Source organism: Pseudophryne corroboree, chromosome 3 (assembly GCF_028390025.1).
Source record: "Pseudophryne corroboree isolate aPseCor3 chromosome 3, aPseCor3.hap2, whole genome shotgun sequence".
NCBI classification, from domain to species: Eukaryota; Metazoa; Chordata; class Amphibia; order Anura; family Myobatrachidae; genus Pseudophryne; species Pseudophryne corroboree.
This window is the reverse complement of record NC_086446.1, coordinates 92,678,558-92,703,793: the sequence shown is the minus strand read 5'-3', so window position 1 is coordinate 92,703,793 and position 25,236 is coordinate 92,678,558. Positions and strand designations below refer to the sequence as shown.

Sequence of the window (25,236 nt, the reverse complement as noted above, 5' to 3'; positions counted from 1 at the left end):
CCTTACATTCCCTGCTTCTAAGGAGTTAAACTCCTTGTTTGAAAAATCCTGGGAAAACCCAGAGAAAAAATTCCAGATCCCTAAAAGAATTCTCGTTGCTTTCCCTTTCCCTGAAGAGGACAGAAAAAAGTGGGAAAACCCACCTATAGTAGACACTTCCTTATCTAGCTTGTCTAAAAAGGTTGTTTTACCATTCCCTGGTTCAACCGCCTTAAAGGAGCCAGCTGACCGCAAGATTTGAGACTACGCTGAAATCACTATACACTGCTACAGGCGTGGCTTTAAGGCCCACTGTTGCTTGTGCATGGATTTCTACAGCCATAGTAAAGTGATCAGGCACATTACTTGAGGAATTAGATTCTATGGATAGGAGTGACATTGACTTGTTTTTACATCACATACAGGATTCTGTAGATTTCATGGTGGAGGCCATGAAGGATATTGGCCTGCTTAATGCAAGGGCTACTTCCATGGCAGTGTCAGCGCGCAGATGACTCTGGCTACGCCAATGGACTGCAGATGCAGAATCCAAGAAAAGTGTGGATAACCTGCCCTTCACAGGTCAGGCACTATTTGGAGACGCATTGGATGCGTGGATTTCCACGGCGACTGCGGGTAAGTCGACATTTCTTCCCTCCGCACCAGCACCGGCTAGGAAATCTTATCCCACGCCTACACTGCAGTCCTTTCGGAACGCAAAATGTAAAAAATCCAATCCCCCCCCCCCCCCCACCCCACCTTCTTTAGAGGAGGTCGGGGAAAATCCAGAAAACCTACACCAACAGGTTCCCAGGAACAGAAGCCATGCTCTGCTTCCTCCAAATCTTCAGCATGACGGTGGACCTCCCAGCCTGGAGATCGGGCAGGTGGAAGCGAGACTTAAAGATTTCAGTCACTTCTGGGCGTCATCTTGCCTGGACCCTTGGTGACCGATATTGTTGCCCAGGGGTACAGACTGGAGTTTCAGGAACTCCCACCTCACAGATTCTTCAAATCAGGCTTACCAGTTTTGCTAACAGTGCTATCCTACAGGAAGCCATTCAAAACTTGGTACGAACAAATATCATTGTTCCAGTTACACCTCACCTAAAAAACAAGGGTTATTACTCAAACCTGTTTGTGGTACCGAAACCGGACGGTTCAGTGAGGCCTATATGGAACCTGAAGTCATTGAACCTCCTACTTAAGGGTTTTCAATTGAAGATGGAGTCTCTGATCTCAGGTCTGGAAGAGGGGGAATTCCTGGTAGGATGCTTACCTTCACATTCCGATCTGGCCGCCTCACCAGGCCTATCTGTGGTTTGCACTACAGGACTGTCACTTTCAGTTCCAGACATTGCCTCTCCACAGCACCAAGGGTGTTCACCAAGGTCATGGCGGAGATGATGCTCCTTCTCCGCAAACAGGGAGTGAACATAATTCCATATCTGGACGATCTGCTGATAAAGGCATCTTCCAGGGAGAAGCTGTTGTAGAGTATTGCTCTCTCAACTCAACTACTCCGGGATCATGGGTAGATCCTGAACCTTCCAAAGTCGCATTTGGAGATGACAAGGAGACTGCCCTTCCTAGGGATAATACTCGACATGGAAGTGCAGAGGGTGTTTCTGCCAGTGGAGAAAGCGTTGGTGATCCAATCAATGGTCCGGGATGTCCTAAAGCCAGCCCGGATATCGGTTCATCAGTGCATTCGCCTTTTGGGAAAGTTGGTGGCCTCCTACGAGGCTCTACAGTACAGAAGATTCCATGCATGGTTCTTCCAGCTGGATCTCCTGGACAAGTGGTCGGGATCACATCTTCACATGCACCAACGGATATGCCTGTCGCCGAAAGCCAGGATTTCACTCCTATGGTTTATTTCATTTAGGAAATATAGAATAGGAAGAATAGGAGGAGGGGTAGCAATGTATGTGAAAAAAAGCATAAATGCTACTTTAATACAAAATATTGAAGCCAAAACTGAGGCCCTTTGAGTCACCATAGAAACTGGGAAGAAGGACATTATTCGCATTGGGGTGATCTATAGACCACCAGGCCAGGGGCAGGATTTGGACAGGAACCTATTGTTGGACATCTCTAAAATGGCTTTTAAGGGAGAAGTCATAATCATGGGAGACTTTAATTTACCTGATGTAAATTGGGAGGGGTCTTTTGCAAGTTCAGCTACAAGTGGCAAATTTCTACATTCCTTACAGGGAGCATCTCTCAAGCAATTGGTGAGGGAGCCCACTCGCAAAGACTCAATATTAGATCTAATTCTTACAAATGGTGATAGGATATCTGATATATATGTGGGTGAGCACCTGGGATCCAGTGATCATCAAGCAGTATGGTTTAGTATAAAGACAGGATACAACTCCTGTCACACAAAAACAAAGGTGTTGGATTTTAGAAATGCTGACTTTGCAAAAATGGGGAGATGTTTAAGTGATTCATTGGCAGACTGGAGGAACTTGGAAGGAGTGCAGGAGAGGTGGAAAAAACTGAAAAGTGCAATGCTAAGTGCAACAGACCTTTGTATCAAAATGGTTAGGAAAAGCACCAGGAAAAGGAAGCCAGTGTGGTTCACAAAAGAAGTATCAACTAGTGTGAAAGCAAAAAAGATGGCTTTTAGGAAATACAAACAGACTCAAAATAATAACGACAAAGAGGTGTATCTGGACAGACGGAAGGATGCTAAGCAAGTGATCAGACGTGCAAAGGCAGAAGCTGAGGAGAAAATGGCCCAGTCAGTAGATAAAGGGGGCAAAACTTTTTTTAAGTATATAAGTGAAAGGAGAAAATCAAATGGAGGAATAATAAGACTTAAGACAGAGAGTGGGCATTTGGTGGAGGGAGACAAGGCAATAGCAGATCACCTAAATAATTATTTTTGCTCAGTATTTACTACAGAAGAAGGGATGGGGCCACAGTTAAGTTGCAAGGACATTCATAAAAATAAGGTAGATGAAAATACATTTACAGAGGAGAAGGTCCTAACAGAACTTTCAAAACTAAAAGTGGATAAATCAATGGGACCAGATGGGATACACCCAAGGATACTCAAAGAGCTAAAAGATGTGCTGGTTACACCTTTAACAGAATTATTTAACCAGTCACTAAATACAAGTGCTATTCCAGAGGACTGGAAAAGAGCAAATGTAGTTCCACTGCACAAAAGTGGAAGCAAGGAAGAAGCAAGTAACTACAAACCAGTAAGCCTTACATCAGTAGTAGGGAAAGTAATGGAAAAACTATTAAAAGAAAGAGTAGTGGAATATCTTAAATCAAACAACTTACAGGATCCAAAACAGCATGGATTTACTGGTGGGAGATCATGCCAAACAAATCTTATTGACTTGTTTGACTCTGTGATGAAAATAATAGATCAAGGGGGAGCTGTAGATGTAGCATATCTAGACTTTAGTAAGGCATTTGACACTGTCCCACATCGCAGACTGCTAAATAAACTTGAAAGCCTGGGGGTGGATTATAAATCAGTTAAATGGATAAGAACCTGGTTGCAGGATAGGAAACAGACAGTCGTAGTTAATGGAGTGCAATCTATGGAGGGAAATGTTACCAGTGGAGTACCCCAGGGATCTGTACTTGGTCCAGTTCTCTTTAATATCTTTGTTGGTGACATTGCAGATGGTATTGAAGGGAAGATATGCCTTTTTGCAGATGATACAAAGATATGAAACAGGGTAGACACACCGGGAGGGGTCAAACAAATGATTAATGACCTAGGTAGGCTTGAGAAATGGTCAAGAACGTGGCAACTACAGTTTAATGCTAAAAAATGCAAAATCATGCACTTGGGTCTCAAAAACCCAAAGGCTAAGTATAGTATCAAGGGTACTATAATGGAAACTACTGAGGAGGAAAGAGATTTAGGAGTCACTATTTCAAGTGACTTGAAGGCAGGAAAGCAATGCAACAAAGCAATGAGAAAGGCAAGTCAGATGCTTGGTTGCATAGGGAGAGGAATCAGTAGCAGGAAAAAATAAGTGATAATGCCACTGTATAGGTCATTGGTACGGCCCCATCTGGAATACTGTGTCCAGTTCTGGAGACCCTATCTCCAGAAGGATATAAATACATTAGAGAGTGTACAAAGAAGGGCAACTAAAATGGTGCATGGCCTACATCACAAAACTTACCCGGAAAGGCTAAAAGATCTTAACATGTATAGTTTGGAGGAGAGAAGGGAAAGGGGGGACATGATAGAAACTTTCAAATATATCAAGGGTCTTAACAAAGTTCAGGAGGGAAACATTCTTCAAAGGAAAAGAAGTATTAGAACTCGAGGGCATACATTGAGACTGGAGGGGGGGAGGTTCAGGGGAAATTTAAGGAAAAATTACTTCACAGAAAGGGTAGTGGATAAGTGGAATAGCCTCCCATCAGAGGTGGTAGAGGCTAAGACTGTAGGGCAATTTAAACATGCTTGGGACAGGCATATAAATATCCTTACAAAGAATTAAGGTTAAAAAAGGGTTGAGATTGCCTAAAGGATAAAATAAAAAAGGGGCAGACTAGATGGGCCAAGTGGTTCTTATCTGCCGTCAAATTCTATGTTTCTATGGTGGCTGCAAACTTCTCACCTGCTCGAGGGCCTCAGGTTCGGGATTCAGAACTGGATTCTTCTAACCACGGATGCAAGCCTCAGAGGTTGGGTAGCAGTCACCAGGGGGGAAAACTTCCATGGAAGGTGGTCAAGCCAGGAATCTGTCCTTCCAATAAACGTTCTGGATCTAAGGGTCATATACAAAGGCCTTCTACAAGCGGCACATCTTCTGCAAGAGCGTGTCCATTCAGGTTCAGTCGGACAATGTCACAGCGGTGTCCTTCATAAACAGGCAGGGCAGAACGAAGAGCAAAGCCGCAATGTCAGATGTAACGAGAATCCTTCTCTGGGCGGAAAGGCACGCGCTGGTGCTGTCGGAGGTCTTCATTCCGGGAGTGGACAACTGGGATGCAGACTTACTCAGCAGACTCGATCTCCATCCAGGAGAATGGGGCCTCCATCCGGAGGTATTCGCAGAGGTAACAAGCCGGTGGGGTGTACCTCACATAGACATGATGGCCTCTCGCCTCAACAAGAAGCTTCGGAGGTACTGTTCCAGGTCAAGAGACCCACATGCAGTGGCGGTAAACGCCCTGGTAACTCCGTGAGTGTTTCAGTCAGTGTATGTGTTCCCTCCACTTCCACTTATCCCAAGGATTCTCAGACTGATAAAAAGAACAAGAGTTCAGGCAATCCTCATTGCTCCGGACTGGCCAAGAGGGGTTTGGTACGTGGATCTTTTGAAATTACTGCTGGAGGACCCGAGGCCTCTTCCTCTTCGTGAGGACCTTCTACAACAGGGGCCGTTTGCCTATCAAGACTTACCGCGGCTACGTTTGATGTCATGGAAGTTGAACGCCAAATCTTAGCTCGGAAGGGCGTTCCAAACAAGGTCATTCCTACTCTGATCCAAGCTAGGAAGGGGGTAACGTCTAAGCATTACCATCAGATTTGGAAAAAATACGTGTCTTGGTGTGAATCCAAGAAGTTTCCAACTTGGAAGACGGTCACTCTGTTGGCATTGGCATCTGCACGATGTCTGTCAGAATTGGGGGCATTGTCGCACAAGAGCCCCTACTTGATTTTCCATGAGGATAGAGCTGAGCTCAGAACGGGTCAGCAGTTTCCTCCAAAGGTTGTATCGGCTTTTCATAATAACCATCCCTTTGTGGTGCCAGTCGCTACTGACACCTCGATTACCTCAAAGTCCTTGGATGTTGTACGGGCTTTGAAAATGTATGTGAAACAAATTGCTCTTCACCGGAAGTCGGACGCACTCTGTCCTTTACGATCCCGTCAAGAACGGGTGTCCTGCTTCTAAGCAGACCATTTCTCGCTGGATCAGACTTACTATCCAGCATGCTTATTCTACGTCAGGATTGCCAATTCCAAAATCTGTTCAGGCCCACTCTACCCGTAAAGTGGATTCTTCCTGGGCGGCTGCCCGGGGTGTCTCGGCTCTTCAGCTTTGCCGAGCAGCTACTTGGTCAGGGTCGAACACGTTTGCTAAGTTCTACAAGTTCAATACTGTGGCCTCTGAGGATCTCAAGTTTGGTCAGTCAGTTCTGCAGGAACCTCAGCACTCTCCCTCCCGTACTGGGAGCTTTGGTACATCCCCATGGTACTAAATTGGACCCCAGCATCCTCTAGGACGTAAGAGAAAATAGGATTTTATTTACCTACCAGTAAATCCTTTTCTCGTAGTCCATAGAGGATGCTGGGCGCCCACCCAGTGCTTCGTATTCCTGCTTTGTTACTTGGTTAAGTATTGTTGGTTCAGTCATTGCTGAATCGTTTCAAGTTGGTTAACTTGGCTTTCCTTTTGTTCTGTGTGAGCAGGTGTGAATCTCACCACTATCTGTGTATTTCCTTCTCTCGCAGTATGTCCGTCTCCTCGGGCACAGTTTCTAGACTGAGTCTGGTAGGAGGGGCATAGTGGGAGGAGCCAGCCCACACTATAAACTCTTAAAGTGCCAGTGGCTCCTAGTGGACCCGTCTATACCCCATGGTACTAAATTGGACCCCAGCATCCACTACGGACTACGAGAAAAGGATTTACCAGTAGGTAATTAAAATCCTATTATTATTTTTTATTGCTACATTTTTATGTTACTCTTTTTTACAATAAAGAAACAGCATAAATGGCTCCATCCACCCACATGAAGCTCATGTTCCTGGCTTGCATCAATGCTGTGGTGGCTTCTGCCGTCGCTGTCACTGATCCTGTTAGTATCTGCTGCATGTCAGCATTTAGTACAGGACCAAGTAGCTCTACCTGCGCCTACTGCCACTAAGCGAATTGTGCCTTCCTCACAGTCTACGCTACTCTCTAATTCAGAAGAATCATCTGCTCCTGCAAATCAAGATGAGATTTCTAATGCAGAATCCCCCTCAGTGGACAAGGAGGTAAACTACAAATTTCATGTGGCTGCATTAATTAAGGCGGTTAAATTTGCACTTCAATTAGAAGATGCTGAACCAGCCCCTTTGTCTAGGGATCCTCTGCGCAAGTGGCAGAAGGCAATGCTAGCGAAGTTTCCGCACTCGGATCACTTCTCAGAAGCTAGGAATGAGGCTTGGAAAACTCCTAAGATATTTACAGTTCCAAATAGGCTCAGCTCCTTTTACCCATTACCCACAGCTTTTTGTGCAAAATGGGAAAATCCACCACCGATAGATGCTTATGTGACACATTTAGTTAAAAGTTCCATCCTCCTTATCCCGACTGCGTCCTCTCTTAAGGAACTGCTGGATGCGTGTCCTAAATCTTTGTACTCCCTTACAGGAGTCACAGCCAGACCGATTATGGCTACAGCTTGGGTAGCTAAAGCCATTGACACTTGGGCTGACAACCTTGAACACAGTTTCACATCTGAGCCTACCACGGAACAGTTGACTCTTATTGCCAATATCAGGGATGCAGCCTATTACATTGGTGAAGTTACTTTGGATTCTGCTTTGGAAACTGGCAACCTCCAAGACAGCTTGCCTACCATCGGCTTCCTCAGTGGGGCCTAGGACTTCATCATTTTGGTCCTGTCGTCCACAGGGCAAGGCCAAGCGTCAGACCTTTCCACGACTATCTCAAACAGTCAAGGCCTCCAAATCTTTAACCAAACGGGCCTGGGCAACTAGATGTCCACCTACCAAGTCAGAGGATAAACCCTCAGACTGACTGGACAGGCCTCCCTCGAGGGATCCCAGGGTGGGAGGCCGACTTCTTCATTTCACCCATGCATGGTGTCAAATCACCACAGACACCTGGGTCCAAGAAATGTTCTTTCACGGGTACGCTCTCTCCTTCCTGAAGAATCCCTCCCGACAGTACTTTCCTACCACAACATCGAGAAAGCGCAGGCGCTGGGATTCTATTCTACACTCTTTTTGGTTCAGAAACCAAATGGGTCATAGCGCCCCATTCTAAATCAAATTGCTTAACAAATACCTTAAGGTACCCAAATTCCGTATGGAGACTCTCCATTCCATTGTCCTAGCTATGCAGCCTGGGGATTATATGGTCTTCCAGTATATATAGGAGGCGTACCTACATGTACCTAAATCACCCTGTGATCAACAGTATCTCTGCTTTGCTGTCCTACGTCAGCATTTGCAATTCAAAGCCCTACCCTTCGGCCTCTCCACAGCTCCCAGGGTATTCGCCAAGCTCATGGCGGTGATGGCGGCTCACCTCCGGCGACAGGGAATTCGAATACCCTCTTACCTAGACATCCTCCTCCTTCTGGCGCAATCCCTGGAGGTATTGTACCATCACCTACAGGCGACGATGTCATTCCTGCAGGATCACGGATGGCTGATCAATTGGGCCAAATCCTCGCTCATCCCGTCTCAGAGGATGCTGCACCTAGATGCACTGCTGGATGCCCATGAACAACGCATCTTCCTTCCTCAGGACAAAGTGACAACAGCAAAGTTGAGTATCCGCAAGCTGCTTCACCAGCAATGGGTCTCGATCCATTCGGCAATGCAGACCCTAGGTTCCATGATATCCACCTTCAACATGGTGGAATATGCCCAATTTCACTTCAGGTCTCGACAGCACCTGATACTCTTCAAAATGGAATGGTCTACCACAACAGATCAAGTCTCCAACATTGATACTGCCACGGAATGTTCGGGCGTCCCTCTCATGGTGGCTTCACATATCCATCCTGGACAAGGGGTGACCTTTCTGGATTCCTCACTGGACGCTTCTCATCACAGACGCCAGTCTCTGAGGGTGGGGAGCTGTCATGGGTAGTCACTCCTTTCAGGGTCGCTGGTCTCTGATTGAAAAGGATCTCCCAATCAATGTCTTGGAACTTCAGGCATTGTAATGGTCCCTCCAAATGGCTTAGGACCTTCTACAGGGTTCTCTGGTACAAATCCAGTCAGACAAAGCCACGGAAGGGGCTTATATAAATCGACAGGGAGGTACTCACAGTGCGGCAGCTATGCAGAAAGTAACTCGGATTCTCGCCTGGGCAGAACTCCATCTTCCAGCCGTTTCCGCAATATTCATTCCAGGAGTCCTCAACTGGGAAGCAGACTTTCTCAGTTGACAGGATGTTCACGCCGGAGAGTGGTCTCTCCATCCAGACGTCTTTCAGTATCTGGTACACAAATGGGTTCTTCCAGGCGTGGATCTTTTGGCCTCCAGACACAACCACAAAGTCCCAGTATACGGGGCCAGGACACGAGATCCAGAGGCGAGCTTTGTGGACATGCTTACAGTCCCAGGGACCTTTCATCTGGCCTATCTCTTCCCTCGAGTGTCTCTCATTCCCAGAGTAATTCACAAGTTCAAGGAGCACGGCGGCACTCTCATCCTCATGGCTCCGGCATGGCCCAGACGCCACTGGTTCACGGATCTTCAGTGTCTCTCCATAGACAAGCTCTTCCCTCTGCCTCTCCATCCAGGCCTGCTCTCTCAGGGGCCCTGCCTACATCCGGACCTGCCTCGCTTGTCTTTGACAGCATGGCTCTTGAGACATCCCTCCTAACGGACAAAGGGGGTAATTCAGATCTGATTGCTGCTGTGTGTTTTTGCACAGCAGGCTATCAGGTGAAACTGCGCATGCGTATGCACAGCAATGCACAGGTGCGTCGGACAGCTACAATGGGCATCGCTGGTCAGCAACGGGATGGTGCGAAGGTTCCATTTGCACGGGCGTTCGCAAGGTGATTGACAGGAAGAGGCCATTTGTGGGTGGCAACTGACCATGTACAGGGAGTGTCCGGAAAAACGCAGGCGTGTTTAAGCATTTTGAGGGAGGGTGTAAGCTCTGGCCCCGATCAGCAGGATTCAATCGCACTGGAAGAGTAAGTCCTGGGCTATGCAGAGACTGCACAAACTGATTTTTAGCAGCTCAGCGTACACATAGCATCGCACACTTGCACAGCGAAAATACACTCCCCCTGTAGGTGGCGACTATCTGACCGCAGGATAGCAAAACATAGCCCAGCGATCAGATCTGAATTACCCTCAAAGGTTTTTTCACGGCGGTGGCTCAAACTATGCTTCGGGCTCAGAAACCAGCTTATATATAAACGTATCTGGTACTCCTACTTTCAGTGGTGTGCTCATCGTAACTGCAATCCTTAAGTCCTCAGGATGGGTCTTCATCTGGCTTCTCTGAAGGTCCAGATCTCGGCCTTGTCCAACTGGTTTCAGCAGAAACTGGCTCCCTTACCAGATGTGCGTACCTTCCTCCAGGGGGTACTCTGGATACAGCCTCCATTCTTCCCTCCAGTTGCTCCGTGGGATCTGTCTTTGGTTCTTTGGGCCTTACAACAGACTCCTTTTGAGCCATTGGAAACGGTGGACCTTAAGTGGCTCACTGCTATGACTCTATGTCTCCTGGCTATAGCATCACCCTGAAGAGTCTCTGACTTGGGAGCTCTCTCCTGTCGCTCCCCCTTTTTGATACTCCACCAGAACCGGATGGTTATTCGGACTAAACGTGGATACCTACCTAAGGTAGTGTCTAAATTCCATATCAACGAACCAATTGTGGTACTGGCTTTCCAGGAACCTTGTCTTTTACAAGAGGAAGCCTCGTTGAACGTGGTCCGTGCTCTACATATCTGCTTGGACCATACTGCTTCTGTTGGGAAAATGGATTCCTTATTTATCCTCTATGGATTCCACAAGCGGCGCTGGCTCACCAATAAGCAAACGTTGGCACATTGGTTCCGGATAACCATCTCACAGGCTTACACACAGGCTGAACTTCCTGTTCCAAGTACAGTTTCCGCTGCTCTACTTGCTCTGTGGGTCCTTTGTGGGCAGTACTCAGTGGAGCGTCTGCTGAACAATTGTGCAAGGCTGCTACGTTGCCTTCTGCACACACTTCTATTAGGTTCTATGCCTTTGATACGTTTGCCTCTCAGAATGCAACTTTTGTCCGCAATATCCTCCTTTCAGTTTAGGAGCGTTCTCTCCCTATTACAACTGCTTTGGGACATCCCAAGGTTAACCCTGTGGAGACCATGGACCCCGAAGAAGAAAAGAAAGCGTTATGGTAAAACTTACCTTCGTTAACTCTTTTTTTCTTTGAGGTCCGTTGGATCCACAGGGCGCCTATCCTGACGCACCTAGCTTCATTGGGTTGCCTTCACGGTCCCCTTCTCTTCTCTATGAGAGTGTGATTTCCTGTGTATACCATTCTTCCTTCTCTCCTCTCTTCAGCTCCTGATTTGGGCTTGTTACCTAAAACTGAAAATGGTGCATGGCCTACATCACAAAACATACACAGAAAGACTAAAAAATCTCAATATGTATAGTTTGGAGCAGAGAAGGGAAAGAGGGGACATGATAGAAACTTTCAAATATATCAAAGGTATTAACAAGGTCCAGGAAGTAAACATTCTCCAAATGAAGAGAAGCAATAAGACACGAGGACATGCACTGAGACTGGAGGGGGGAGGTTCAGGGGAAATGTGAGGAAAAAATGACTTCACAGAAAGGGTAGTGGACAAGTGGAAAAGCCTCCCATCAGAGGTGGAAGAGGCTAAGACAGTAGAGCAATTTAAACATGCATGTGATAGACACAAGGATATCCTTACAAGAAATAAGGATCAAATAAGGTTTGAGATAAAAAAAATTATGGTAAAAAAAAGGGGCAGACTAGATGGGCCAAGTGGTTCTTATCTGCCATCACATTCTATGTTTCTATGACGTGCCAGAGCATGAGGATGGGGTATGCGGGGAGAGGAGCCCAGTGCATCCTGGGAGGCTCACAAGTTTAAGCTGTTCAGTGCCAATCCTGGGGGTAAATTTACTAAGATGGGAGTTCTATTTAAGATGTGATGTTGCCTATAGCAACCAATCAGATTCTACTTCTCATTTATCCACCACCTTCTAGAAGATAATACCTGGAATCTGATTGGTTGCTATAGGCAACATCCCATCTTAAATAGAACTCCCATCTTAGTAAATTTATCCCCTGGTGTCCACCAGTCATGCCCAAGCTATTGCCTGTGCATCCCATGGACCTCGAAGAAAAAGAGTTAATGAAGATAAGTTTTACCATAACGTTCTTTTTACAATGTTTATTTTATGATGGTGTCACGTTGTTAAAAGGTTAACATTGAACATATCAACTTGTGCAGAGGGTTAGGCTTAAGCAGTAGGGGGAAGTTAGTGTTAGCCTGCAGGAGGGGAGGTTTAGGAATAGGCTATTGGAGTGGAGGGTTAGGCAATAGGAGGGGAGGGTTAGGGTTAGGCTATTGGAGTGGAGGGTTAGGCTGTGGGAGGGGTGGTTTAGGGATGGGTTATGGGAGGGGAGATATAGGCTATGGAAGGGGAGGATTAGGGTTAGGCTATAGGAGGGGAGGGTTAGGCTGTGGTAGGGTCAGGGTTAATTTAGGGGAGGGGAGGTTAGAGTTAGAGTGTGGCAGAGGAGGGTTATTGTTAGTCTTCGGAAAGGTTAGTGTTGGGATGTGGGGAGTTAGGATTATGCACTAGGGGGAGGGTTTGGGTTAGGCAGTAGTGGGAGAGTTAGGCTGTGGTAGGGGAGTGTTAGGCAGTAGGGATATAGTTAGAGTTAGTCAGTAGTGGGAAGGTTAGGCTGCTGAGAGGAGGATTAGGGTTAGGCACTTGTAGAAGGGTTAGGGTTAATCTACAGGAGTGGAGATTAGGATTACACACTTGGAGGAGGGATATAGTTAGGCAGTACAGGGAGGGTTAGGGTTAGGCTCTGGGAAGGGAGAGTTAGGGTTAGGAACTAGGGATAGGGTTAGTCTGCAGAAGGGGAGGGTTAGGTAGTCGGGATATAGTTAGGGTTAGTTAGTAGGGGGAGGGTTAGACTGCAAAGGGGATGATTACGGTTAGACACTAGGAGAAGGGTTAGGGTTAGTCTGCAGGAGTGGATTTTAGAGTTAGGCACTAGGGGAGGGTTAGGGTTAGTCTGCAGGCGGATAGGCTATGGTTAGGCACTAGAGGGAGAGGGTTAGGGTTAGTCTATCAGAGGGGAGGTTAGAGTTAGGGTTGGTCTGCGAGTGGATAGGTTAGGGTTAGGTACTAGGGGGAGAGTTAGGGTTAGTCTATAGGAGGGGAGGTTAGGGTTAGGCACTAGTGGGAGGGTTAGGGTTAGTCTGCGGGCGGATAAATTAGGGTTAGGCAATAGGGGAGTGTTAGGTTTAGTCTGCAGGCAGATAGGTGAGGGTTAGGGATAGTCTATAGAAGGGTAGGTTATGGTTAGTCTGTGGGCGGATAGGCTAGGGATAGGAACTAGGGGGAGAGGGTTAGGGTTATTCTATCGGAGGGGAGGTTAGGGTTAGGCATTAGGGGAAGGGTTAGGATTTGTCTGCGGTTGGATAGGTTAGGGTTAGGCACTAGGCGGAGGGTTAGGGTTAGTCTATAGGAGGGGAGGTTTGGGTTAGGCACTAGGTTTGGTCTGCGGGTAGGTAGGTTAGGGTTAAGCACTAGGTGAAGGGGAAGGGTTAGTCTATAGGTGGGGAAATTAGGGTTAAGTACTAGAGGGAGGGTTAGGGTTAGTCTGCGGGCAGATAGATTAGGGTTAGGCACTAGGCAGAGGGTTAGGGTTAGTCTACAGGAGGGGAGGTTTGGGTTAGGCACATGGGGAAGGGTTAGGGTTGGTCTGCGGGCAGATAGGTTAGGGTTAGGCACTAGGCGGAGGGTTAGGGTTAGTCTATAGGAGGGGAGGTTTGGGTTAGGCACTAGGGGAAGAGTTAGGGTTGGTCTGCGGGCAGATAAGTTAGGGTTAGGCACTAGGCAGAGGGTTAGTCTATAGGAGGGGAGGTTTGGGTTAGGCACTAGGTTTGGTCTGCGGGCAGATAGGTTAGGGTTAGTCTATAGGTGGGGAGATTAGGGTTAAGTACTAGAGGGAGGGTTAGGGTTAGTCTGCGGGCAGATAGATTAGGGTTAGGCACTAGGCAGAGGGTTAGGGTTAGTCTACAGGAGGGGAGGTTTGGGTTAGGCACTAGGGGAAGGGTTAGGGTTGGTCTCCGGGCAGATAGGTTAGGGTTAGGCACTAGGGGAAGGGGAAGGGTTAGTCTATAGGTGGGGAGATTAGGGTTAAGTACTAGAGGGAGGGTTAGGGTTAGTCTGCGGGCAGATAGATTAGGGTTAGGCACTAGGGTTAGTGTAAGGGTTGGTCTATAGGAGGGAGGGTTAAGGGTTAGGATTAGTCATACCATGGGAAGCGTCAATGAAAACACCAGAAGTTATCATCACCTGAAGACAGCGCTGGAGCTGCCGATGTGGTCATTATCACATGCTGTCAACACTATGACCATGTCAACATTATGATCACATGATGTTTGTCTACAATATATATTGTACCATACCCGTGAGGTTAGCTGTATGGCTTTTTCGACCTAGTACGTTGCAAGTGACAGGTGCTGCGATGTATGACTTATTTTATTTTACATTTTTTCTTAGTACTAAATAGTACATGCAGAAATCCCACGCAGTTGTCTTTAGCAGGTGTTTTATATACTGTACTAGCTGAATACCCTTGCTTCACTACGAAATTTCAAGTATAATCACAAAGAGATGAAAAACGCTGGTATTTAAGCAAATGTAATACTGCTTTTAAACATTTTTACATATAAAACACAAAACTGCATATATAACAATTGTGACATATATGAATAAAATCAAAACACACACAAGATCAGCAATTAGACTTACAAAAGGACATGATCTGGCCACCGCTGCCAATATTTGTCAGGCCACACCTCCGGTCGGGCCTTCCCCGGATTGAAGCTGTCAAAAGGCTGGCACTAAGGAAAATAATCTGCCTGCTTCTCTGTCCCGTCCCGCCTCTGATGTTGCCCTGCTCGGTGCTGTAAATGCTGTGACAACAGGCCAAGCTCCGCCCACTGTATGTTAAATATGTAAGGTTTGCAGGGATAGGCTGACTCATTTAAAAAGGGCCCCAGGTCTCCTTGCTTAGCTTCTCATTCTCCTTAGGGCTCATCCTTTGAGGTAAAAAGGTAAAGATTTTCGCGCAACACTGGGAGAGCTGTCGGCACCCTTTACACAGCACATAAGTAGTTGCCGACTATCAAGCTTTCCTTTATTTCATTTAAGAGTCAAAATATCTCTCTCTCCTTTCCTCCAATTGCTCTCTGAGAGGTTTGGCAATGTTTAGTTTAAGTGACAGGTTAGCCTCTGATAGTTGAGACACTGTCCTCTCCTGACTGGAAATAGGTTGGTTGAGTACTTGTATCTGAAATCTATATATATAAAAGGCAAATACCACTGGCTCATCACAAAATCTCCTGAACCATAAGGCTGGACTTCCTTGACAGTGGCATTTGCAGAGCAGTCCATTATTCCAAATAGGGTAGCCACACCCAGCGATGCTTGACAGTGGCAGTTGATGTGGCTCCCCTATTTGAATAATGGACTGCTCTGCAACTGCCACTGGCAAGGAAGTGCAGGAACAGAGTATTGTGCCCTCCCCCCTCTGCGACTTGGTATCGCCGGCACCATGCATTCTTTTTAGCCCCGGCTGGGTGGGCCGTCTCAACTCTCCTCTGTGAGGGGGGAATTCCCAATAATCATCTCACCACTTTTAACCCCTTTGTGGGTGGAATTTTGAAAAATCCCTTCTTAGTGGGTGCCTACGTCACAAAAGCAAGCCACTATCTAAATGTCAAGTTCCTAGTCCTTATGGTTCAGGAGATTTTGTGATGAGTCAGTGGTATTTGCCTTTTATACTGTATATATACATTAGGTCTATATAGGTATGTAAATAATGGTTTTTCATAATTTTCACCACACAGGACTGCACAGTAGTAAGGAAGAAATCCGGAGAGCGTGTGACACCCATTACCAGTCATACCTGTGTGTCAGGAGGATGGAGCAGGACCCAGAGCCCCGTCACGAATCCCCCACCTCACTCACTGATACATGAGAGAGACAATGAGCAGAAGATTCTGGAACTCACCAACAAGATCATTCAGCTGCTGACTGGAGAGGTGACTGCTGGGAATGGGACATTATACAGTAACACCAGGGGAGGTGTCTGGGTGATGACTGGAGAGGTGACTGCTGGGAATGGGACATTATACAGTAACACCAGGGGAGAGGTGTCTGGGTTATGACTGGAGAGGTGACTGCAGGGAATGGGGCATTATACAGTAACACCAGGGGAGGTGTCTGGGTGATGACTGGAGAGGTGACTGCTGGGAATGGGGCATTATACAGTAACACCAGGGGAGGTGTCTGGGTGATGACTGGAGAGGTGACTGCTGGGAATGGGACATTATACAGTAACACCAGGGGAGGTGTCTGGGTGATGACTGGAGAGGTGACTGCTGGGAATGGGACATTATACAGTAACACCAGGGGAGGTGTCTGGGTGATGACTGGAGAGGTGACTGCTGGGAATGGGGCATTATACAGTAACACCAGGGGAGGTGTCTGGGTGATGACTGGAGAGGTGACTGCTGGGAATGGGACATTATACAGTAACACCAGAGGAGGTGTCTGGGTGATGACTGGAGAGGTGACTGCTGGGAATGGGACATTATACAGTAACGCCAGGGGAGGTGTCTGGGTGATGACTGGAGAGGTGACTGCTGGGAATGGGACATTATACAGTAACACCAGGGGAGGTGTCTGGGTGATGACTGGAGAGGTGACTGCTGGGAATGGGGTATTATACAGTAACACCAGGGGAGGTGTCTGGGTGATGTCTGGAGAGGTGACTGCTGGGAATGGGACATTATACAGTAACGCCAGGGGAGGTGTCTGGGTGATGACTGGAGAGGTGACTGCTGGGGATGGGGCATTATACAGTAACACCCTGGGAGGTGTCTGGGTGATGACTGGAGAGGTGACTGCTGGGAATGGGACATTATACAGTAACACCAGAGGAGGTGTCTGGGTGATGTCTGGAGAGGTGACTGCTGGGAATGGGACATTATACAGTAACAGCAGGGAAGGTGTCTGGGTGATGACTGGAGAGGTGACTGCTGGGAATGGGGCATTATACAGTAACAGCAGGGAAGGTGTCTGGGTGATGACTGTGTCATTGTGTGTGTCAGGTTCCTATAAGGTGTCAGGACGTGTCTGGTGAGTCCTCCATGGAGGAGTGGGAATATATAGAAGAGAACAAAGATCTATACATGGATCCCATAATGGAGACTAATCGGCCCCTCACATCACTGGGTAAGAGGTGATTTTGTATACAGAGAAGTCCGCACTCTATATGAATAGATTGTTAAATGTGCACAATATTGGGATGATGCATCTGCGAGTATCATATATTATGTCAGTGGTTCCCAAACCCAGTCCTCAAGGCAACTTAATAGTCCAGGTTTTAAGGATGTCCATGGTTGAGCACAGATGGTTAAATCAAATTGTCTGCGATACGAATTAAGTTACTGTGCTCAAGCATGGATATTTTTAAAATCTGTACTGTTAGGGTGCCTTGAGGACCGAGTTTGTGCGCACAATAAATTCATGTGATTTATCATTATGCTTACATAGGACTAGGAGTGCACTGGATAGCATGAATAGATGATAGGTGTAACAAAAGTGTGGGGTGATGACCATCCTGCTGTTTCTCAAAGTTCAGTCACTGCGGCTCGTGCCCTTTTCCCCCACACAAAGTCGCCGCTTCTCTTGTCGCCTGAGCCCTTGTAACGTCTGGCACCTCATTCCCCCTAGAGGCCTGGATGATCTCTCAGACGGGTATGGCTAGTTGGGTCGACCCAACTTAGGTCGACCACTGAAGGTCGACATGGATATTAGGTCGACATGTACTAGGTTGACAGGTCAAAAGGTCGACGTGTTTTTGAACTGTTTTTGGTGTTTTCTTCATAAAGTAAAGGGCAACCCCAATTGGTGCACCATGTCCCCTCGCATGGCTCGCTTCGCTCGCTATGCTTCGGGCAGTTGGGCAAAACCATGGGGGTAATTCTGAGTTGATCGCAGCAGCAAGTTTGTTAGCAATTGGGCAAAACCATGTGCACTGCAGGGGGGGCAGATATAACATTTGCAGAGAGAGTTAGATTTGGGTGGGTTATTTTGTTTCTGTGCAGGGTAAATACTGGCTGCTTTATTTTTACACTGCAATTTAGATTTCAGTTTAAATACACCCCACCCAAATCTAACTCTCTCTGCACATGTTATATCTGCCACCCCTGCAGTGCACATGGGCCCTCATTCCGAGTTGTTCGCTCGCTAGCTGCTTTTAGCAGCATTGCACACGCTAAGCCGCCTCCCTCTGGGAGTGTATCTTAGCTTAGCAGAATTGCGAATAGAAATTTCTTAGCAGTTTCTGAGTAGCTCCAGACTTACTCAGCCATTGCGATCAGTTCAGTCAGTTTCGTTCCTGGTTTGACGTCACAAACACACCCAGCATTCGCCCAGACACTCCCCCGTTTCTCCAGACACTCCCACGTTTTTCCCAGAAACGCCAGCGTTTTTTCGCACACGCCCAGAAAACGGCACGTTTCCGCCCAGAAACACCCACTTCCTGTCAATCACAGTACGATCACCAGAACGATGAAAAATCCTTGTTATGCCATGAGTAAAATACCTAACTTTTGTGCAAAATAACTAAGCGCATGCGCTCTGCGAACCTTGCGCATGCGCAGTAAGCGACTAATCGCAATATAGCGAAAATCGGCAACGAGCGAACAACTCGGAATGAGGACCATGGTTTTGCCCAACTGCTAACAAATTTTCTACTGCGATTAACTTGGAATTACCCCCATAGTGTGATGAAGTGCGACCTCCAGGTTCCGGAGGAGAACTCCTGCATGACCCGTAATACCCAATGCAAGATGTAAGTGGAGAAGCCGGTTTGTCTTGGACTGAATATCTGAAAGTTTCTACATGAAAGGGAAACACATGTCGTTCAGAAATTGTGCCTATAAATAGTAAGGAGTGTTCAGTGTTACACAGACAATAAACGGAAAACTAAACTGCATTGGAATTTGGATTTTTTTTTTTTCCCCTCCATTCTGGCCTGGAGAGAATCGTCCCTACGGCTTTCAGCTTTGGATTTGTTTACCAGTTTCTGTTGATGTCGCCGAGTCTAGAGTTTCGATCCAAGCAACATTGATTGCAACTCTTAATTGCTGTACTAGTTGCTTTATCTGCTGCAGTCGTTGTGTTGTCTCTAACCCTTTTAGTGTCTGTGCATAATGCTAGGGTCTGCAGCTGTTGTGACGGCACAAGATGGCTCTTCTGCATATTGACGTGTTACTGGAGTCTGAGAAAAGCCACTGCTCTCTGAGTTACTGTCTGCAGTTCTCAGTGACACTACCACCAGGAAACCGTCAAGATAATAACACACAGCAATGCCGTGTTTCCTGAGTGCCCCTAGGACATTAGTACTAGAATCTTTGTGAAGGTCCTTGGTAAGGTTGAGAGAACAAAAGGAAGGCATGTGAATTGGTAATTGTTCTAGTAGTACTGCATACCTCCCAACGTTGGGAGATGAGGATGAGGGACTCCTCACATCTATAGGCTGTGGCGCATCTGAAAGGGGGCGTGGCTTATAGAAAAGGGGCATGGTTTTGCGGGAGTCTCACGCTCACTTATGTGTGTTCATCAGTAAATGGAATGGTGTCTGTCTCACCTATGCATTTCTTGGTACGCTCTATATTGCTTTGTCTCGTGCTTGCTTTTGTGAGTTTGTCACTCTCTCCTATGCGTATCTATGTACGCTATATATTGCTGTGTCTTGCGCACACCTAGGGGCGTTTATCAGTATATATTAATGTGCCACTGTCTCCTATGCGTACGTATGTATGCCATATATTGCTGTGTGTCTCACGCTCACTTTGGGGTGTTCATCAGTATGTAGGACTGTGTCACTCAATTACAAGTAATTGCGCTACGTTTTGTATTCCTGTAGTTCTCACTCTCCTATGCTTGTTTCGCTGTTACTTTCTTCTGTGTGTGTATCTATGCATACAGTGGCTAACTCTGAGGTTTTCTGTGAGCTGTCAGGTACAGTCACACGCAGGCATTGAAGGACAATACATTAGCCATAGTACAACCTACAGAGGCGCAGGCTCTCAGCAAGTCGGTGTCCCACCTTCATTTACACTGTGGTGCTGGATATCTTTGGTTGTTTCCTCCTTTCAAGTTCAGTATTTCCTCCCTTGTTAGCAGTATGTCATACTCCTTCGCATAGAGTGTGCGACATGGGGGTGAGTTTAACAGTGTTTCCACTTGTTGGCCTTTGCGATCTTTATCCATTTCCTGTCCCTCCCGTTGGGTTGTTTACATTATGTCAAACTTATGCGAACTCTGTTATTTGTTGAAGAACAACCTGCTCCACAGGGCCACATAGCTTCAGAGTGCAGCTGATAATAGGACAGTGGACTTTGGGCCTTCACACTCAAATCCAGAATACAGTGTTTTAGCGTGGTATTGTCCCGTCTGACCGTCATTGTACTTGTTCAACCGCTACAACAAGAACTCCAACTTGTTCCTTGTTGAGGCTATACAGCTTCTTCCAGCCGATATGGCACTTTTGCGGTTTGAACATCGAGTTGGGATTCTTTTTTGGGCTTACTGCTTTGGCTCATTCTCTTGTAATAGTCACCAGTAAGTGTGTCCTTCCATTCCATCTAACGGTCTACTCTGATCGCGGTCACATCACATGAACAATATTTATGCAGTACGATTTTTCTTACGTCCTAGAGGATGCTGGGGTCCACATTAGTACCATGGGGTATAGACAGGTCCACCAGGAGCCATTGGCACTTTAAGAGTTTGAGAGTGTGGGCTGGCTCCTCCCTCTATGCCCCTCCTACCAGACTCAGCTTAGAAAATGTGCCCGGAGGAGCCGGTCACAGCTAGGGGAGCTCTCCAGAGTTTCTCTAGTAAAGTTAATTTTTAGAGTTTATTATTTTAGAGGGAGGCTGCTGGCAACAGCCTCCCTGCTTTGAGGGACTAAGGGGGGGGGGAGTGGGGTCCGCCCTGCGGGATCTGAGCTACTATCTCCGCTGACAGGACACCGAGCTCCTGAGGGGATAGTTCATTCCCCGCCACAGGGGATCGCTCACCCCAGCAGCATGCCGCCACCCCCTTACAGAGCTGAAGATCAGTGGCGAGTGAGTCACCGACCCCCTTAGCAAGCGGGGGGCCGGTGTGAAGATGGCGCATCAGGGTAGGAGCGCAGTATTAACTGCGCCCCGGAGGCTCAGCGGTACATAGTGCGGCGCTGTGAGGGGCGCCCTGAGCCAGCGCCTACACCCTACACTGGTCACACAGCCTGTCGGGGTTCCGGGATCTCAGCCAGCATAAATCCTCAGGCCAGTAAAATCCTATGAAGAGCGGGCAGACAGCGCCATTTTGGGGGCGGAGCTTCTCAGAGAGGACCCAGCAGCGTTCAGCGCCATTTTCCTGCCTGTACAACGCTGTCAGTGAAGAGCAAGTCCCTCCACAGCAACTCCAGCTATCTATCACGGTACCAGGGGCTTGTAGAAAGGGGGGAGGCTGCAAAATGACTGTGTAACCTATTAAGGTGCACAGTCAGCACTGATAGGGGCTCTCCCTTTATATTAAAAGCGCTGTGTGTGGGTTGGCTCCAATCTCTGTGTCTCTCTTGCCATTCTTGGAGGTGAAACTCTGTCTGTGTGTGTGTGTGTGTGTGTGTGTGTGTGTGTGTGTGTGTGTGTGTGTGTGTGTGTGTGTGTGTGGAGTGTCTGTGGTCGCCATTAAGCAATGTCCAGGGACTCTGTGTCATATGCTGCAGAGGATATGTCCTCTCAGGATGATCCCATTCCATGTAATCAGGATTGCACTGGTTTAGCACAGATACCAGCAAGGGAGCCTGAGTGGTTATCCTCTATCAAATCTATGATTTCTCAGATTTGTAACAGGGTTGCACAAAATGAATCTGCAACTCAGGCTTTACAGAACTCTGTGGCAGTCTGGCCCAGTTCTTGTACATCAGGGCTCCCCGCTGTATATTCACATAAACGTGCTCTTGCACACATCATGCAGGATGATACCGATACCGATTCTGATACTGCAGACGGTGACGTGTTGCGGGGGGCAGCATCTCTTGCAAAAGGGGTGCAGTTGATGATAGAGGCTATTAGGGATGTGTTGAATTTTGCTGATACAACACCCGAGCAGGTTGAAGAGGCTTACTTCACTGAAAATAAGAAAGCCTCGCTAACCTTCCCTGCATCAAAGGAATTAAATGCTATATTTGAAAAAGCTTGGGAAAACCCGGATAAAAAAATTCCAGATACCCAAGAGGGTTCTGGTAGCGTTTCCTTTCCTGGTAGAGGATAGGAAAAAATGGGAAAACCCGCCTATTGTTGACACGTCAGTATCCAGACTCTCAAAAAAGGTGGTTTTACCTGTTCCAGGATCTACCGCCTTGAAAGAGCCGGCTGATCGTAAAATTGATAATTGCTCAAATCCATGTACACGGCTTCTGGGGCAATACTATGTCCCACTATTGCCAGCGCTTGGATTGCCAAAGCTATAGTAAAGTGGTCAGGCACGTTACTTGAGGACTTGGATACTATGGAGAAATGTGATGTTGAATTGTTTTTACGTAACATTCAGGATTCGGCAGGATTTCTGGTAGAATCCATGAAAGACCTGGGTTCCATGGCTGCGGGAATTTCCTCGATTTCAGTATCAGCTCGTCAAGGACTGTGGTTGCGCCAGTGGGCTGCCGACGCGGAATCCAGAAGAAGTGTGGAGACCCTACCCTACACAAGTCAGGCTCTCTTTGGGGAAGCGTTAGATGTGTGGATCTCCACGGCTACGGCTGGTAAATCACCCTTTCTTCCCTCAGCTACACCTCCGAAGAAACCCTTTTCTTCAGTTACATCACAGCCCTTTCGGTCTACCAAGCCCAGAAAGGCCAAGCCGTCCAACACCTTCTTTTGGGGAGGTCGGCCCAAGTTCAAGAAACCTGCGGCTGCAGGTTCCCAGGAACAGAAACCTGCTTCAGCTACACCAAAGTCCTCTGCATGACTGTGGACTGCACGCCCCAGAGGTGGGAGCGAGACTCAGACATTTCAGTCATGTCTGGGTGTCCTCCGGCCTGGACCCCTGGGTGCAAGATATTGTGTCCCAGGGGTACAGGCTGGAATTTCAAAATCTCCCTCCTCTACGATTTTTCAGATCAGGCTAACCAGCTCTGCTGGCAGACAGGACTGTCCTGCAAGAAGCCGTCCAGAAGTTGGTGGAGGCACAGGTCATTGTGCCAGGACCACCTCATTTGCAAAGCAAAGGTTACTATGCAAACCTTTTCGTGGTACCGAAACCGGATGGTTCGGTCAGGCCCATTCTGAACTTAAAATCACTAAACCCCTTTCTGAGGGAGTTCAAGTTCAAAATGGAGTCTCTAAGGGCAGTGATATAAGGTCTCGAGGAGGGGGAATTCCTAGTATCCCTGGATATCAAGGATGCGTACCTCCACATTCCGATTTGGCTGCCGCATCAAGCTTATCTTCGATTCGCACTGTTGGACTGTCACTTTCAGTTCCAGGCCCTCCCATTCGGCCTCTCCACAGCACCGAGGGTATTCACTAAGGTGATGGCGAAAATGATGATTCTCCTCCGCAGACGGGGTGAACATAATTCCGTATCTTTACGCTCTGCTGATAAAAGCATCGTCCAAGGAGAAGCTGTTACGGTCCATAGCACTCACGACCCAGCTTCTCAGGGAACATGGTTGGATCCTGAATCTTCCAAAATCACATTTGGAACCAACCAGGAGGTTGTCCTTTCTGGGAATTATCCTCGACACGTAGGTGCAGAGGGTGTTTCTCCCAGAGGAAAAGGCGTTGGTGATTCAAACGATGGTCCGGGATGTCCTGAAGCCAGCCTGGGTGTCAGTTCATCAGTGCATTCGTCTTCTGGGGAAGATGGTGGCCTCTTACGAGGCTATACAATACGAGAGGTTTCACGCTTGGTCCTTCCAACTGGATCTCCTGGACAAGTGGTCGGGATCCCATCTACACATGCACCAGAGAATACGTCTGTCGCCAAAGGCCAGGATTTCACTCCTCTGGTGGCTGCAATTACCTCATCTTCTGGAGGGCTGCAGGTTCGGGATTCAGGACTGGATCCTTCCAACCACGGATGCAAGTCTCCGAGGCTGGAGCGCAGTCACTCAAGGGGTAACCTTCCAAGGAAGGTGGTCAAGTCTGGAAGCCGGCCTGCCGATAAACATTCTGGAACTAAGAGCTGTCTACAACGGTATTCTCCAAGCGGCCCATCTTCTGAGATATCGGGCCATTCAAGTGCAGTCGGACAATGTGACGACAGTGGCTTACATAAACCAGGGCGGAACAAAGAGCAGAGCTGCAATGGCAGAGGTACCAAGAATCATCCTCTGGGCAGAAAAGTACGCGTTGGTGCTGTCAGCAATCTTCATTCCGGGAGTAGACAACTGGGAAGCGGACACGATCTCCATCCAGGGGAGTGGGGTCTCCATCCGGAGGTGTTCAAGGAGGTAACAGATCTTTGGGGCGTACCCCAGATCGACATGATGGCCTCTCGTCTCAACAAGATGCTTTGGCGGTATTGTTCCATGTCGAGGGACCCACAAGCAGTGGTGACTCCGTGGGTGTTCCAGTCGGTGTACATGTTTCCTCCACTTCCACTCATCCCAAGAGTTCTGAAGCTCATAAGGAGAACAAGGGTTCAAGCGATCCTCATTGCTCCAGACTAGCCAAGAAGGGCTTGGTACACAGATCTTCTGGATCTACTGCAAGAAGAGCCGAGGCCTCTTTCTCTTCGGGAGGACCTGCTGCAGCAGGGGCCGTTCGCCTATCAAGATTTACCGCGGCTACGCTTGACGGCATGGAGGTTTAACGCCTGCTACTAGCTCGAAAGGGCATTCCGAACAAGGTGATTCCTACCCTGATACAGGCTAGGAAAGGAGTAACGTCTAAACATTACCATCGATTTTGAAAAAAATATGTATCTTGGTGTGAGTCCAAGAAATTTCCTGCGGTGGAGTTTCAACTGGGACGGTTTCTCCTCTTTCTACAAGCAGGTGTGGATATGGTCCTGAAGTTGGGATCTGTGAAGTCCAGATTTCGGCCCTGTCCATTTTCTTCCAGAAACAATTAGCTGCCCTCCCTGAGGTTCAGACCTTTTTGATGGGAGTTCTGCACATCCAACCTCCCTTTGTACCACCTACGGCGCCATGGGATCTTAACGTGGTGTTGCAGTTTCTCCAATCTGACTGGTTTGAGCCTCTACAGGA

General features: G+C 47.6%; 1 protein-coding gene across 2 annotated transcripts in view; it reads left to right on the top strand.

The window, feature by feature from the left end:
• LOC135054851 (zinc finger protein 345-like) overlaps positions 1–25,236 on the top strand; it is a 57,437-nt gene that overhangs the window by 24,911 nt on the left and 7,290 nt on the right. For both annotated transcript variants that reach the window (XM_063958254.1, XM_063958255.1), the window contains exons 4-5: positions 15,806–16,000; positions 17,072–17,195. In XM_063958254.1, coding sequence (XP_063814324.1) covers positions 15,806–16,000; positions 17,072–17,195 — 319 coding nt within the window. The remainder of the gene's footprint in view (positions 1–15,805; positions 16,001–17,071; positions 17,196–25,236) is intronic.